This window comes from Neomonachus schauinslandi, chromosome 6 (assembly GCF_002201575.2).
Source record: "Neomonachus schauinslandi chromosome 6, ASM220157v2, whole genome shotgun sequence".
Lineage (NCBI taxonomy): Eukaryota > Metazoa > Chordata > Mammalia > Carnivora > Phocidae > Neomonachus > Neomonachus schauinslandi.
Window position 1 is genome coordinate 39,364,467 of NC_058408.1, and position 18,037 is coordinate 39,382,503.

Sequence of the window (18,037 nt, forward strand, 5' to 3'; positions counted from 1 at the left end):
AGAGGTTTAGGACATATGATAGAATTTAATTGATCTCTTTTTTGATCCAATAAATGTACTCCTGTGATTTAATCTTAAGGCTCCAATTAAGGCCAAGCTTCTTAGCGCATTTGAGGGTGTTTTGTTGTTGCTTTGTCCCCAACTTAACTCTAGTGTTTTATTCCCTTTTTTCTATTCATTCATTCATGTACTCATTTGACAAATATTTGTTGACTGCCTACTGTATGTCTGTCACTGTTTAGACCAGGGGAATGAAGCAGTGAGAAGATAGACAAAAATCATTGCTCTTGGGGAGCTTCATCCTAGTGGTGGATGTAACATAAATATATAGTCACATATATTGTGTATGGTGACAAGTGCAGAGAAAAATGAATTATCTTCTAGGACCAACTGTGATTATTTGGTGTTTCCTGAACCCAGTCTTCATCTGGGTCCAGTGTTTCTTTTTTTTTCTTTTTTTTTAGATTTATTTATTTTAGAGCATGTGCACATGCAGGGGGCAGGGGCTGAGGGAGAGAGAGAATCTCAAGCAGACTCCCTGCTGAGTGGGGAGCCTGATGTGGGGCTTGATCCCATGACCCTGAGATGACCTGAGCCAAAATCAAGAGTGAGATGCTCAACCAACTGAGTCACCAGGCTCCCCTCTCTGGGTCCAGTGTTTTGCTTACGTTTGCCTTTCTTCCTGGTATACTCTTTATACGCGCGCACACACACACACATATAATATATATATATTTCTGGATTTTATTTACAATTTATTGAGGATTTTTTTGTCTATATTCATGAGGGATATTGGTCAGCTATTTTGTACTTTTGTTCTTTGTCTGGTATTTGTATCAGAGGTCATAGTAGCTTCATAAAATGAACTGGGAACCGTACCCTTCTATCTTTTGGAAGAGATTGTGTAGAATCGGTGTTATTTCTTCTTTATGTGTTTGATAGAATTCTCCATGAAACCATCCAGTCCTGGAGATTTCTTTTTTGGGAGTTTTAAAATTACAAATTTAAGGGGCACCAGGGCGGGGCGGGAGCACAGTCGGTTGAGTGTCTGACTCTTGGTTTCGGCTCAGGTCATGATTTTCATGGGTCATGAGATCAAGCCCCACGTTGGGCTCTGCACTCAGTGTGGTGTCTACTCGAGATTCTCTCCCTCTCCTTCTGCTTCTCCCACTCATGCACTCTCTTTCTCAAATAAATAAGTCTTTAAAAAAATTACAAATTTAATATTTAAAATAGATATGTAGCTATGAAAATTATTTCCTACTGGATAAGTTGGGTTAGCTAGTGTTTTTATTTTATTTATTTATTTTTAAAGATTTTATTTATTTATTTGACAGAGAGCGAGAGAGGGAACACAAGCAGGGGAGGTGGGAGAGGGTGAAGCAGGCTTTCTGCTGAGCAGGGAGCCTGACACAGGGCCCAATTCCCAGGACCGTGGGATCATGACCTGAACCGAAGGCAGACGCTTAATGACTGAGCCACTCAGGTGCCACTAGCTTTTGTTTTTAGATTTATCTAAAATTTTATCTAAATACTTAAACTTAAAAATATAGTTATTTGTAGTATTTTCCTAATCTTTTGATGTTGTTAGGTCAGGTGATATTCTCTGTTTCTGATATTTCTGTCTTCTCTTGCTTTCTCTTTGTCAGTCTTTCTGGAGATGTATCAATTTTGTCAGTAATAATAATAAAATTTGTTGATCTTTTATTGATCTTTCCAAAGAATCAGCTCTTTGGTTCATTTATTTTCTTTTTTTCAACTTGGTGTATTTTTGCTCCTTTATTTCCCTCTGCTTGCTTTGGGTTTATTTTGCTCTTCTTTTTCTAGGTTGTTGAAGTGGGGAGCTTAGATGATTGATTTGAAACTTTTCTTTTCCAGTGTAGGCATTTAAAGCTATAAATTTCCTTCAGTACTGCTTTAACTGTGTCCTACAAATTTTGATATATTGTATTTTTGTTTTTATTCCATTCAGTGTATTTTTACTTTATTTTTTTTTTTTCAATGCATTTTTAAAACATTTTGCTTGAGACTTCCTCTTTGCCCCATGGATTACTTAGAAATACCTTGTTAAATTTCCAAGTGTTTGGAGATTTTCTTCTTTCTGTTATTGATTTCCATTGTGTTCAGGGAACATACTCTATGATTTCAATTCTTCTAAGTTTGTTGAGGCTTGTTTTATGGCCTAAGACAATGGTCTATCTTGGTATATGTTTCATGGGCACTTGGGAAAACAGTGTATTCTGTTGTTGGGTGAAGTGTTCTAAAATTATCCTTAGCCCCAGATTTTCAGTTGGTTGATGGTGTTGTTGAATTCTTCTATATTTTTGCTGATTTCCTGTCTATTAGTTGTTGAAAGGAGGATAGTGAGAGTCTTCCAAGATTGTTGATTTATCTATTTCTCCTGTCAGTTCTCAGTTTTCGCTTCACATTATTTTATAACTGTTGTTTGGTGCATACACATTTAGGATTGCTGTGTCTTCTTGGCAGATTGACCTTTATCATTATATAATAGCCCTCACTGTCTCTGGAAATTTTCTTTATTCTGAAGTCTACTCTTTCTGGTATTGACATAGCCACTCCAGCTTTCCTTTAATGTTTGCGTGATGTATTTCCTTCTGTCTTTTGATTTTCAGCCTATCTTTTTATTATTATATTTGAAGTGAGTTTTATATAGACAGCATATAGTTGGGTATATTTTTTAATCCATTCTTCTACCAACTGTCTTTTAATTAGCATGTTTAGGCCATTTACATTTAATGTAATCATTGATTGGTCATGGTTTAAAACTGCCATCTTATTTTTTTTTTTTTTTTTTTTAAAGATTTTATTTATTTGACACAGAGAGACACAGCGAGAGAGGGAACACAAGCAGGGGGAGGGGGAGAGGGAGAAGCAGGCTTCCCGCCGAGCAGGGAGCCCGATGCGGGGCTCGATCCCAGGACCCTGGGATCATGACCTGAGCCGAAGGCAGACGCTTAACGACTGAGCCACCCAGGCGCCCCTCTGCCATCTTATTTTTTATTTTCTGTTTCTTTTTGTTTTTCATTTTGTTCTTCATTTTGTTCATTTCCTGTGGGTTACTCAAACATTTTGTAGAATTTCATTTTATCTAGTGGGTTAGATGTATTTCTTTGTAGAGCTTTTAGAGTGACTGCTCTAGATAATATATATACACATCATTTGTTGGTCTGTTGGTGTTGTCATGTAAGAAGTTCTAATGGATTACAGAAAATTTACTGCTCTTTTCATCCTTTTACCCTCCCCTATTTATAATACAATTTTCTTAAGTGTTTTCTCTACCTACATTTAGAACTACATTAGATGGTGTTATAATTTTTGCTTTAACTGTCAAACATAACTTAGACTTTCTTTCTCTTCTCCAGTTTTCTATCATTTATGCCAATATTGTTGGACCTTCCAAGGTCCCTTCTTTCATCATTTCCTTTTTGTTTAGAGAACTTCTTTTAGCCTTTTTTTTTTTTTTTTTAGGGTTGGTCTACTGGCCACATAATTCTCTTAGTTTTCTTTCCTTGGAAATGTCTTGATACTTCATCCTGGAAGGTGTTTCCTCAGGATACAGGGTTTCTGGGTTGACTGTTCTCTTCTTTCAGCACCATCATGTTTTTCCCGTGGGTCCCAAAGTCCCTAGTCACTCAGTCTTCTTATCTCCTTTCAGAGCTTTCTTAACGTTTGTGAAGGGTTTTGAATTGTTCTCAATCTGAGGAATAGAGAAATGTACGTTTATTCTATCTTCCTGGAAGCAGTAGTCTAGGTTCATTTTTTTAGACATTCTCCTAGTGCAATGCTTTGCACAGAGATATTGTTGATAAATACTGATTCATTGTATGAAGGTGCAGTGGAGGATCAATGGGAACATGACCTACCTTGACCAACATATTTATTCACTTTGTGCAGTCTGAGTTTGTAGGTTGGTTTTCTAAGTTAGACTTGGATTTGAGCCCTGGTTCTGCCACATGCCACTTGTTTTGCTTTTGAATTCTGAGCCTCCCCTGCCGAATCAATAAAATGGTGTTAATGTCTGTGTTAGAGGGTTGATGTAAAGATTGAGATAAATTTTGTAAAGGCTTTAGCATAGTGCCTGGCACATGGTGAGTTTATAATAATACATTAGTTATTATTGCATTGAGTTCCTTGTCATTTAAGCTTTTTTTCAGTTGCATTTCTGCCAACTCAGGCCTTCCTATATATGAGTTAACTTATCCTATTATATTTTGTCTTACTGGTTTTGGAGTGACAGGATCACTGAATCTTTGTTCTATCTAGCATATTTGATAAGGTCTCTTCTTACCAGATCATGAATTAAAACTTTTGACTAGGACAGTGCTGAGAACACAGCTCTGGCTTTCTATTAGAAACTTTCCTCCAGGTTCTTCAGATTCATTTGTTCAATGCTTTCTGGATACCTTTTTTTTCCAGTGAGCTTCAAATCTACCTAACTGAAAATTCAGACTACCTTTCTCCCTCTTGCCCCTTAGGATAATAGGACCTGATCAGATGTGTTGCTGAAATCAAATTATGCTTTGTTTATGCTGTTCCCTGACCTACCATTAGAATTACCCGTTAAGTAGAATGGAACTAATTTAATCAAAATCAATACCATATTCTTTTGTCAATGTATGCTGTTTCTGATATGCTTCTTTTCCAAGTATTTGCAAACTGTGTGGGATAAATAGTTTGAACTCATGTAGAAACATTGAGGCTGACAGCAAACCTGGAGTTCAGCACCCACATTTCACAGTTGAAAACTCAGGCCCAGGGTGCTGAGTGAGTGCCCAAGGTGATATACTACATATTTTCAAGGATTTCAGCTAGGACACTATTTTAGAATATTATGGAACATTCATGACACCTAGTGGTCAGCTAGTCTTACATGGATGGTGCATCGTCAGAATGTATCAGAATGTCATTGTAAAACATTTAAATAAAATATGAGCATATTCTAGAGGCTCTTTTTAACCTGTTTTGTATTAAGAAAGTTGTTGATTCTGAGATGTTAGTGGAATGTGTTGCAGTTTGAAGGAGGACCAGGAGAGGGCACCAAGGGTTCATTCATCTCTGCCTTGCGTGGGCTTTTTTTTCCCTGAGAATTGTCAACCACCAAAATTTCGACCATCATCTGGGCAATGATTTTTATCTGGGTTATTTACTGCTGCATCTCCCGTACCTAGCACAGTGCTTGACATATAGTTGGCTCTTGATAAATATTTGTTTGATTCATATTTGTTATTATTATAAATAATTTCTGTAATACTTTTCCTAGGAGATTTAAAAATTCAAGAACAGTAAAGATAATGGAAAGGTGTCTTTTTTTTTTTTTTTTTTTTTTTTATTTATTCATGAGAGACAGAGAGAGAGACAGAGGCAGAGGGAGAAGCAGGGTCCCCGCGGAGCAGGGAGCCCGATGCGGGACTCGATCCCAGGACCCTGGGATCATGACCTGAGCCGAAGGCAGACGCTTAACCGACTGAGCCACCCAGGCGTCCCTGGAAAGGTGTCTTAATGTCCAAAGCAGTGGATTAATTTGAACCAGTGGCTCAATTATTTTTCTTTTTGAAATTGGTATATTTAAAGTACTGATAGTTGGAAAATCATTTAGTCATTAATGACCAGCTTTATTTTTTTCATCTTTGGTTAGTTAATAATTGGTGTCTGGTCTTCTGGCAAAGTATTACGTAGTGTTTTCTTTTCTTCTAACTTTTCCCTTAAATTTCTAATATTTCTAATAGTTCTGAATGATATTATAGTGATTCTCTGAGAAATACTTTAGAAGAGAGATTTGCCAAATTGGGGCACATTTCTTTTAGACCAGGGAGTTCTCCCCCACTCACATGAGGTGTTCTTATTCTTCCCTGGAAATTTACAGTTGTTTTGTAGGGCATTTTAAGGATTTAAACACCGTGGGGAAGATTCAGAGGACATTTTGCTCCAATTTAATTTTAGAAGGGCATCCTAAGTTTTGATTTAGTTCATGTTTTAAAACTTATTTTAAGGGTATTGGCTATGTACAAAAACAAAAGAATGTTCTTTGTGTTGCTTATGGCAGCTTGGTTAAAAACCGGTTGTGATATTCTCTGGAGTGCTGTGAACCTTCAGAAATTTAAAATGGCATAGCGGGAGCCTTGTGGAAAGAGGCATTTTAATATTTAAAATTTCCCACAAAATCTATTATGCTTGAAACAGACTATCATATGAGGGTCATGGGTACCCACTGATTATTTTACAGCTTCTAAATTACACAGGCCAACATCACTGCATTTGAACGTCTCATTTCTATGCAACAAAATGTTAGATGAATCTTTATTCAGAAATGCTGATTTCTTTTTTCATAGTGCAAATTATGAAGTATTTATTTAAACGGTCTAATATTTTATATCTTTTCTAATATTTCCCAAGTACAAACTTTAGGTGTGCTAAAATAATTATAGTGGTTTTAGTATTTGTTGATCATTTTATTTTATTCTATATATTTATTTTTTAAAGTTTTATTTATTTAAGTAGGGGCACCTGGGTGGCTCAGATGGTTAAGCGTCTGCCTTTGGCTCAGGTCGTGATCTCCGGGTCCTGGGATTGAGCCCCACGTCAGGCTCCTGACTCAGCGGGGAGCCTGCTTCTCCCTCTGCCTCTCCCCACTGCTGGCACTGTCTCTCTTTCTCTCTCAAATGAATAAATAAAGATCTCTTTTAAAAAATTTTTACTTATTTAAATAATCTCTACACCCAACGTGGGGCTTGAACTCACAACCCCAAGATCAAGAGTCACAAGCTGTACTGACTGAGCCAGTGAGGCGCCCTTGCTGATCATTTAAACTCCAACTTTTTAGTGAAACAAAAATGTCAAAACACATAGATGAACTTGAACCAGACCTAATTTTTCTAAAATTCAAAATATTTGCTTCTCACCTCGAATAATTTTGTATTGACCATTTTTATTTGTTGTTAAGTGTACTGCATTGGAACAAAAACTGAAAAGATTGTCTGAAGATTTGAGTTGTCAGCGACAAAACGCAGAAAGTGCCAGATGTTCTCTGGAACAGAAACTCAAGGAGAAAGAAAAGGAGTTGCAAGAGGTAAGGTGAATGGATTCATGAGGAGTGCGCATTTCATAGTTTCGTCATTCGAGAAGCGTTGCTGTTTGTTGTAAGAACACTTGGGGTGTTCTGCGAGCAGGGAACTCCTTTGTGAGGAAGAGGTTCCCCGTATTTTCCTTCACACTTCCATCTTTCAGTTTTCCATTGGAGAAGCGACTCAGTAGCCAGAATGTTCTTTTTTATCCGTGTCCTCTGATTTCGTGGAAATTTGATACCGAGTAGGAAAGAATCCTGTCTCTTCTTTCAAACACTCTCAGTTGTGAAGGAAGTTGTATCCTGATCTCCACCTGTTTCTAAAGCCTGTGGGTTGGCGAATACATTAGAAAGGTAGTTGATGCGGTGGGGAAAGAAGTTGGCAGACACGTTAGGGCTGAAGACGCCTTTCCAGAAGTATTGCTGCCAGTGGACGGTGAGTTAGCCTGGCAGAGTGTATCCTATGGGGTGAGGCTCTCTAGTCTTTCAGTAAGAGTGCCTGGAAATGGAAATCTGCTATCCTGATGTGGTTATCGAAGTTAACTGGTGGCATATCCTTGTTGTCATTCTAAATTGTGAGTGGTGTTACGATGTTTGACATCTTAAACCCCATTTTTGAGTGTCTTCGATTTCCCAGCTGAGTTGTGACCATGGCAGCTCAGCTCTACTCCCTTTTGCCCCTGGACTTGTCGAAAGAGAGATGAAGAATTTAAGATTGGGGATGGGACGGAAGCTGGCTGCTCTCCATGTGGCCAACTGGCAGACTCCTTCCCCTTTCCTCCGAAGGCCTGCGTTTGATCACCGGGACCAGTGCTAAAGACAGTTAATGTTTATCATTAAGTGAATGGTCAGCCTGGCTCCCTATTGTCTCCTGCTCTTTCAGCGCGGCCTGGCCCGCCGTAGGAGGCTTGCCCACCCACCCTGGAGTCTCCTCGTTACCCGCCGGCAGTCCGACTGACGCGTGTGCCTTTGGTGTTTCAGGAGCTCTCCCGTCAGCAGCGCGCCTTCCAAGCCCTGGACCAGGAGTGCGGGCAGATGAAAGCCAGACTCACGCAGGAGTTACAGCAAGCCAAGAACGCTCGCAATAGCCTGCAGGCTGACCTGGATAAAGTAGGGAGCCGGCTTATTTCTCTCCTCCAGTAGTCCCCCTTTTCCTTATTCATGCATTTTCTATACTGCAGCTGACACTGTGATGCTTTTAAAGAAGAATGGCTCTAACCTCCCTTTCCTTACTTAACCAAAGAAGAGAACAAACTGAGTCTGTCTAAGTCTGGGGTTTCTCATTTACAGAAAGAGGGAAGTGAGTGAGCATCTCAGACCTGAAGGTCTGTGGAGGGGTGTGATGTTCCGGTGGTTCTCGGGCATATCACCAGGTGGGAGACCTCCCGAGGAATTTATGCCCCCCAAACAGTCAAAGCGCTGAAAACTATAATCCTTTTACTTATTTAACACTTACTCCAAAAATGATCTCATCCAGTTTCTGGCCTTGCCTCTCATCTATATGATGACAGCCCTTGTATTCTTATCTTCAGCCGGGACGCTTGTTCTGAACTTTCAGGCTTGCATGTGTACCTGGCATTTCCACTCACCTGTCCAACAGGCATCTCACACTTGGTGGGGTAATAGCTGAACTCCCGCTATTTGTTTCAAATGTGCTCCTCCCGTAGTCTTCCTTACCCCAGTAAATAGCAGTTCCATCCTTCATATCACTGAATCCAGATCACCGCCATGTCATCTTCAACTCTACTTTTTCTCTCACACCTCAAAGCCTTCCATTAGGATTCTTCTGACTCCACCTTTATTCAAACACACACATGTGTGTATTGCGTGTCTGTATGTGCCTATGTATTTTTGCATATGTGTGGATATTATATGTATAGCTATATTTAAACCTTTTTGTGTTAACATACAACATCTACATAGAACAAATTTACAATTCAATGAATTATTATAAGGAATGCTCTCTTAGAACCATATATCTGTGTCAGGGCATAGAATCTTTTCAGCTACTCCCAGAAACCCTCCATGTGCTTCCTCCCTCCTTGCTAAGAATAAACCCGATTTGTATGACTTTTTTTTAAAGGGAGTAAATATAAATTATGTTTTACTGGTTTTCAGGTTTTTGAATAGAAATAGGAACAAAACAATCATAGTTATAGAATAGACTGTATATATTTATACAAAATTTACCATTCTTTGCCAATCGGTGTATTTGTGTGAATTACAATACAAAATGGTGCCCCCCTGAAAGACATTGTGATAACCATACAAACCCACGAGGACTAGGAATGAATGACGCCCCTTGAAGTTGCCTGCAAAACCATAAACTCGGGCCCTGAATAAATGAACAGAACTTGAAGAGTAGAGAGAAGACAAAAAGATTGCTAGAAATGCATGTTTATACATTTTACTTAATAGGGAGTCAAGATACATATTTAAAGTTATTGGATCAAGAAAAAGAGACTTAAGTTTATTATTTAAAATTATAATATTAAAGCAATGGAAGAAGCCAATGTATTTTTTACTAAAATTTGTAAATTGAAGGGGAGGTAGGTATTACTGTATGTGGGAATCCACTGATAAATCCTTAATGTTATAAGATTGTTACTTCAATTAATGAAAGTAGCCATCGAAAGGATAAAAATAGAAATGGTAAAAACTGTATATAGAAAGAGGGATGGTGTTGGACAGAAATCAGTTTTTTATTTCCTACTGTTCTGTGCTGTTGTTTTGGGTTTTTTTTATCATGCATTTAGATTACTATTATAATCATTTTAAACAATGGCACTGCATATTTATGAACAAATGATTATGTCCAATACATAGTTTGTAAAAGCTATGCCAACCATGAGCTTTGCTTATCTCTGGACTATACAGTTAAGCAATTTTGTTTTATTTTGGCTTTTGCCTCTTTTTAATTTTTCCACAATAGTCCTGTGTAATATGCTTTATAAAGAAAATAAATACTAGATTGCCATCAACAACTGAAACATTAAAACCCATATTTTAGGAAATTGGTAGTAAACTCTTCCATCCCTTCCCTCTGATTCTGTTATCTCCCTGAATTTCTGTCTAATGAACGTTGGTGTCTAGCTTTGTGTTTTATACTGGCTATGGCTACTGTTCACCATCGCTGGTCCCCTGTCTGGTCTAGGACACTGTCATTTCTCACCTGGATTACTGTACTAGCCTCCTCACTGTTCTCCCTCCTTCTGGACTTGCTCCTCACAGTCTGTTTTCAACCAGCCGCTGGAGTGAGTCATGCTGACCTCTCTTAACCAACTGAGCCACCCAGGCGCCCCAATGTTGACCTTTCTTAGTAGAGGAACCAGAGATGGGGATGCAGCCAAAATGGGAGAGATGACACTCCCTGACATCTGTTATGTACTAAAAGTTAGTCCTCTATCTGGCTAACCAAGGTTGGGGAAAAACAAAACAAAACAAAAAACCCCAAAACCAAACAAACAAAAAACTCCTTTCCCAGGATAAATTGTTAGTGTTTAATGGGCTTCCTCCAAGGTTTTTAATAAAAAGGCCTTTTTGTTTGGTTGGTTTTTTTTTTTTTTTTTTTTGGTCTAAGCCTTGCTTTTATTAGATGTTTTGTAGTTTATTTAATTATTCCATCGGGGGATGTTTAGGTGCTCAACATCTTCTTGTTCATTGTAGCCCTGGTGGTAACATCCTTGGGTAACATCATGGGTGTTTCTGTGTTGGTGTTTCTGTAGGACAGGTTTCCATGTGTGAAATTGGCTGTCTCAAGGGCATGTGTATTCTCCCTTGTGATCGATTCTGACAAATTGCCCTTCAAAAAGTTGTAATGTACCTTCTCACCTGGTTGGTGTAAGAGAGGTCCTGTTTTCGCCCATCCTTGTTACTAGGAGATAGTCCTGGTTTTATAAATTTTACTAACTAAGGAGTGAAAAAGTCATCGTTGTTTCATTTCATTCTTCCTTGACTACCACTGAGGATGTTTCTTTCAGAAGTTGATTTGCCATTTGTATTTTTTGGTTTGTCTGTTTCTGTTATTTACTCTTAAAAATTCAGTTTACCTTTTTCTAAATTGAACCATAGATGTGCTTTGTTTGTTGTATCACAGATATATAACTTTTAATCTGTCACACAGCAAGTATGTCTCCGAGTTTGTTTCTTAGCTCAGCTTTTTGTTTTGGTTGTTTATTACTGTTTCATTGTTTCACTTTTTTTTGTGGTTAAATTTATTTTTTTTCTCTGTGGCTCCCTCCCCACACCCAGCTCTTTTTCCTCTTCTATCTGCTGTCACCCAAGTTGATCTGATGCTATTTTAAGTTAAACCTATAATGCTGTATTCAGCTGTAACATAGATCATGTCTCACCCAAAATAGATGGCGTCAGTTCTTATATTCCATGACCATTTTATTTAAAATAAATAATTTATTTAAAAAGTAAAGAACAGGGGCACCTGGGTGGCTCAGTCGGTTAAGCATCTGCCTTCAGCTTAGGTCGTGATCCCAGGGTCCTGGGATCGAGCTCCGCGTTGGGCTCCCTGCTCAGTGGGGAGTCTGCTTCTCCCTCTCCCGCTCCCTCTCACCTTGCTCTTGCTCGTTCTCTCTCTCTCTCAAAAATAAATAAAATCTTTAAAAAAAAAAAAAAAGTAAAGAACATAAAAATGAAACTTTGCCTTTTTTCCTCTTTGCAGGTCACATCAGGAAAGCACCAGCTAGAAAAAACTTTGGAAGAGTTTAAGCAGAAGTTCTGCCGAACTGAACAGGTGTTACAGGCGAGTCAGGTCAAGGAAAATGAGCTGAGGAGAAGCAGTGAGGTAAGTGAGGCATTGAGATAAGAATTTATCAACTTCTGTGTGGGATGAAGTGGGAGGGTACAAGAGAATTCCTATACTGTTTCTCCGTCTTTTATCATGACCGTACATAATTTTCCTTTTTATTTGTTGGAAGTATTACAAAGTGTTTTGTATGTAACTTACGACATAGAACGTATGTACTTTTTTTTTCCACTTTGCATTCGTATGATTACTAATAAGCATCTAGCAATTATAGGTAAACATGACTTGTATTAAGATCATGTACTACTTTTTTTTTTTTTTTTTAAAGATTATTTTAGATTACCCGAAAAATGGAAAGAAGTGGAAAGGAACAAAATTTTCTATTCTAAGAGGAAAGAGACAAAATTGGTGATGGGAAGTATAATTTAAATCCCCTTTCTAAGGGCTGGCTTTTGAGTCATCAAATATTAACTTTGTGGAAAATCACAGATTTAAATAAAAAGCGATGACAGATGAAGAATTTCTAGATTTAAAATTCTTGTAAGGGGCTCCTGGGTGGCTCATTTGGTTAAGCCTCGGACTCTTGATTTTGGCTCAGGTCTCAGTCTCAGGGTCGTGAGATTGAACCCAGTGTCAGGCTCCACAGTGGCCATGGAGCCTGTTTGAGATTCTCTCCCTCTGCTCCAACTCCCACCTGTGTGCGTTCTCTCTCTCTCTCTTTCTCCAAAAACAACAACGACAAGTAATTGTTAGTTGTTGCCCTAACTTCCAAAGTCATGTTGGCATGTGCAAGGTTGACAGTGTCTTTTTTTTGGAGATTCATGCTTATTACACAAAGTGGTGGATGAAGTTTCTCCAGTGGCTTGGATATGAGAAGATTGGCCTGATAATTGTTATAGGATTTTATCCATACTTTAATTCGGCTTCTCTCTTTATTTAGTGGCCTGGAGTTTATTTTATTTATTTATTTTTTTTAAAGAGGGAGAGGAGAGGTTGAAGGGACAGAGGGAGAGAGAGAATCTTAAGCCGACTCCCCCGCCCAGCACGGAGCTCGACGTGGGGTTTGATCCCACGACCCTGAGATCATGACCTGAGCCGAAATCAAGAGTTGGACGCTTAACTGACTGAGCCACCCAGGCGCCCTGGCCTGGAGCTTGTCTGAAAAGGCTTATCTGGGGACAGTTAGTAGATTGAAACAGCCTGACTAGGACCATAAATCAGCACTGTAATCTTACAAAGAAGCATGGCAGAACGGGAGTTTTTTCTCTATCAAATGTCACAGGAAAGAATTTTTCCCACTTCTTTAAATCTTTTGCAATCATTTTTTAGACCAGAGAACCAAAGAACAGTTCTTTATCAGAGGGGGAACGTCTACATGTATTTATCCCCGCAGCTTTGAAGAGCGTATCCTGATTGCCAGATCCAAACATCTGTCAATAGCAAAGAGGTGATCACTAGAGTGGCAGGTCTCGGAGGGGTCATGCTGCTGGGGACAGGAGGCCACAGCCCCAGCCACCCCAGGGGAAGCAAACTTCGTGTCACAGGATGGTTTCATCAGCAACTGTTTTCAAATGGGAGTGTTTGTTTCAGCAAAACAAATGTTTGCTTTTTTGGCCAGTGGGGACCAACCAACAGATGCTTCTGCTAACATTTCCACAGCAGACTGGCACCGAACTCTTCCCCCTGTGAGCTTTCCTTCCAGCCAGAAACTCTCCCGCGACTCCACTGGCTGCCTAGTGGAAACATTTTGTAGAAGCAGTCTTCTGGTGAAGAGGGTCCAGACACTGTTTGCTCAGCCAAGTTACAGAAGTGGGCTGGACATTGTCTTGCAGGTGTTTCTGAAGATGTGTGCAACCCCGCCCAGGCTCGGGTTTGCCCTCTGTAGAGCTTGTCCGCTGTGAACTCTAGCCTGTAGGGTTAATTGTGTATCATGTTGCGCTTAGATTTCACTGATTTCTGTGTCCCGTGAAAGTGCTTAGCACAGGGCTAAGGGATTTGTACTATTGGCCTTCGTTTATGTTTGTGGAGATGTATCTTCTGTTGAGGGTGATATCAAGAATTCCAAGGGTTTAGCTGGCTCTTGCATTTTGAATTGGGATTGGCATTAGAAAAGTGATTTACCCATTTAGAGCGGTGGTACAACTTAGTAGCAGAATAGAAGCTTTAGAGGAAGGGAGACCTGGGATTGCATCATTTTCTGCCACCTCCCTGCAGTGTGACCTTCAGACAATGACCTAGCCTTTCTGAGTCCAACTTTACTCATCTGCATATAGGGACAAATACTACCCTTCCCTTTTCTAAGCTGTATTAATGATGAAATTAAATATCCTGTGTAAAGTGCTTAGACCAGTGCCCAGCACATGAGTGTTTATTAGTAAAGTATTACAGGGTACCTGTTCATTGCCCTGGTCTCCACAAGAGCTATGACCTTTGGTGTTCCCGCCGTTTGCTGTCCCCTGTAGGCACAGAAAGTGATGAGCAGGGGACAGTGCATTTGAGATTTTTCACATTAAAAATTTTGCCTGTTCTACTCTTTTTTCACTCTGGTAGCTTTCTGTGTCGAATTCCAAGTTAAGTACAAACAATCCTATCATGCTTATAGGTTTTGGATGCTGAAATAATGCGATAGTTGTACTGAAATTTTCCTTGTCTGCCTTTAGTAAACAGATAGGCTGCTCACAATGAGAGCATATCTGTACCAGAAATGTGACTTGATGGCCCAATCAATGGTAAAATTAATGTCTAGTATCAAAGTGAAAGGAGGCTTTAGGTAAGCTGCTCATCCCTCATCCAGTGCCAGCCCCCTAGCATTGGGGGTAGGCAATAAAATGCCATCATGTGATAGCCAAGATGAGGGAACGCTTGTCTGGGGACCTCCCTGAGCTTGGGGATCTGTAGTATAGCAGGTTCTCTAAGGAGCTTGGCCTGGCAGGCAAGAATGATGAAGTGGAAAGGGACAGACCCTGCATCCCTCCCTTGTTCATGATACAGACTTCGTCCCAGCAGGGGACGTATTAAGCTCCATTCATGGATGGGATCATGAAATGCCACACAGTAACCGAAATTTGTTTTGTCTGGCCCTAGGAAATGATGCTTCCCTTGCTGCTCCTAAACTGAAGTTGATCTGGGTGGAATTGCTTGCTAAGCTCTAATGCTGGCTTGTGGTGATAGGGATTTTTGTTGTGTTTTTCTAGACTAGTGCCCAATTTTGCAAATCATTTGAGGATGCAAGAGATGCCTAGGAGAATACATCCTTGTATGCTTAACTCATTGTTGCTAATGAGCCAGCCAATCAAGTCTTAAGTGGCTGTGGCTTCACAGAAAACTAATTGCTGATGGATGGCAGCCTACAGATCCATTTTCAGATGTTCATTTTCCACATTTTGGCCTTTTAAAATTCTTGGGTTGGTCGTAGCCATAGTATTACAAGCCTGCTGGGTCCCAGGATTGGCTGAACATTTTGTTAGAAACAAATATTTACGGAGCTAATGCCAGAATATAGAAAGACATGTTAATCTTTCCATTGAGCTTACTACTCATTTAAATGCCCCCAGTTATGGACAGAGATGGATAGAGACCCACAGGCATATAAACAAGCATAAGTTGCCCCCTTCCCTCTCTCTTCTCCTTCTTTTTACCTTCCTTCTGTTGGGATGCCCCCAGGTTTGAACAGTGTCTTCTCAGCTTTGAGGCCCCTCCTCCAGATGCAGATGTCACTTGATTTGATTAATATTTTAGGGTGAGAAAATATGTCCTAGGTTGCACAATAAAAATGGGAAGTCAACTCAGGTAGTTAAACAAGCTGGTTACTATTTTACATCGAACTCATCCCGCTAATCTTAGCATGGATCACGCAGATCTGGCTGCTGTCAATTTTGGGGAAGAAATGCTAATAATAATGCTCCATTACCCTTGTTAAAGTGCTTTAAGGTCGTTTTCCTTTCACATCTGTGATCTCATCTGAGTGGTGATTATTCTGAGCCCGGAGAGCAAACAAGCGATTATAGTTTCTATAGTTTAATGATGCTCGTTCAAGTCTGCAACATCTGTGCACCTTGATGGTTCCCTCTTGGCAGAACTTTACACTGCAGTCCTGACTGATCGAGTGTCCATTTAGCTCATGGAAGGGAGGCAGGATTGGGACAAAGGAGCCAGAGGAATGTAACTATGACAGGCTTTGTCTTACTCTGAGGATGAAATGAACATATATGCATGAACACGGCAGCTGCCAGGAAGTTTTCAAGTACGTTCTACTAGCCAGATTCTCCCTCTTCTTGAATTTGGCTTTGCTGCATGGGTACCCATCTGCTGGTAGTAACCAGACTGATAATTGAAGGCAACCTTCCAGCACAGCTTTGCCAGGGCCATCTGTTTTCTAACAGGGCTGTAGGGTTTTGGACGATGGGTCTTAATTGTTTCTTTAAGATTCAAAAATTTCCCCTTCTTCTCATGGGGGGTATTTTTGAAGTGCAGTTTTAAAAAAAGGTAGCCTTATCACCTAAGGATGTGAGGAGCTTGGTTCCGTCTGTTTGTAACAATATATGCCAATCCCCGATGGTCCAGAGAGTGGCATAGAATATAGGCCGAGATACTTATCATCTATACAGTCATTGAAGGTTGAAAAACAGATTGAGGAATATAAATAGAGGATTTATTTATTGTGCAAGTCTTATGTGGTTGATAAGCAATAGTGTTTTTATTTTATTTTATTTAAGATTATTTATTTATTTGAGTGAGAGAGAGTGAGCAAGAGAGCACGAGCAAGGGAGGGAGAGAGAGGAGCAGACTTCCCACTGAGCAGAGAGCTCGACGCGGGGCTTGATCCCAGGCCCTTGGGATCATGACCTGAGCTGAAGGTAGACGCTTAACAGACTGAGCCACCCAGGCACCCCAGTAATAGTGTTTTTATTTGGCATATAAACAAACATTGCTTGGTTTTAAGATTCAAAAATAGGCACACCTCCATAGTCATAGAATGGACATGCATATGAGTCTCTGCTACTTTTTTATGTGACTACTTCACCTAATCAGGTACCCAAAGAACCTGTTTTCACTGTGAAATCTCAGATTTCCTCCATATAGAATGAATTCTTCCTTCCATGTATCTGCTCTCTGATTTCCCATAACATACTCCACTTCTCTTTAGTATTTAGCACATCCTGGTATGAACTAAGTGATTAGTATCCAGTCCTCCCCCACTGGAGTGGGAGACCTGCCCTGAGGGCAGGAGACTCTAGTCTTATTTATGTTTGCATCTTTCATAACACCCTTCCCAGCGTCTTGCACACTAGATTTTCTTAATAAAAACTTAATACTCATAAAGACATCCTCATTACAGTAAGCCTTAACATGGTTTTACAATGAAAAGGAAAAAATCTGTCATGTGCATTTTGGTTTATTAGCACATCAGATCTTTGCAAAAATGTATTTGATCATTCAGGTGTGATTGGACCTTGGAGCCTGTTTCTTTGAGGATCTTGTAAATAGGATTTTCCTTATGAGTTAACTCTTTAACAAGCATAGGGACATCCAGAAATTTCAAAGAAGTCTGTTTCTTGAAGGGAAAAGATGATTGTCCATTTTGGGTTTTGTGCTTTTTAGTTCTATTCATAAAATCATCTGATTGAAGTAAGATGTCTAACTTAAGTGACACTTAAGTGCTCAAAGGGAAAAGTGAGATTCCGCCCCTAGTGAGATACACAAGTAGTCCCATTAGGGACCCTTATAAGGCAGAAATCATAACTAGTTTGAGTGGTTTTGATTATAACCAATTAAATGTGTGCTTTAGGAAGCAAAGAAGGAATACAGTGTTCTGAAGAGTCAGTCTGAGCAACGGGCCAGAGAAGTCTGCCACCTGGAGGAAGAGCTGAGGAAGGCCAAACAGAGTTTGAGTCAGAGCCAGAACGTTGCAGAAGAAATGAGGGGTAAGTAAACTGAGCGTTTGGAGGTATTTTTCTAAGCTGATGTCCCATGAGGGAGGATGGATGGCCTTAGAAACATTTTTCGATTTTCCTATATATCTTCCTAGAAAGATGTCTGCAGTTGATGTGGAGAAAATTTTCTTTCTTCCCTTTTTTAGTTTCAGAGTGATAGTTCGACATTTTTTTTTATTGGAACACACAGAGTCCCAAACTGCCTTTGAAACCAGAAGGGTAAATATTCTCCACACAAAAGTAAATTGTCAGTGCTGTCTCTCA

At 39.7% G+C, this 18,037-nt stretch overlaps 1 protein-coding gene across 1 annotated transcript in view; it reads left to right on the forward strand.

Moving 5' to 3' along the window:
• The window catches only part of CENPF (centromere protein F), a 54,142-nt gene that overhangs the window by 11,504 nt on the left and 24,601 nt on the right, over positions 1 to 18,037 (forward strand). Inside the window, exons 7-10 of the mRNA XM_021682559.1 lie at positions 6,962 to 7,087; positions 8,063 to 8,191; positions 11,757 to 11,879; positions 17,629 to 17,764. Of these exons, the coding sequence (XP_021538234.1) occupies positions 6,962 to 7,087; positions 8,063 to 8,191; positions 11,757 to 11,879; positions 17,629 to 17,764 (514 nt within the window). The remainder of the gene's footprint in view (positions 1 to 6,961; positions 7,088 to 8,062; positions 8,192 to 11,756; positions 11,880 to 17,628; positions 17,765 to 18,037) is intronic.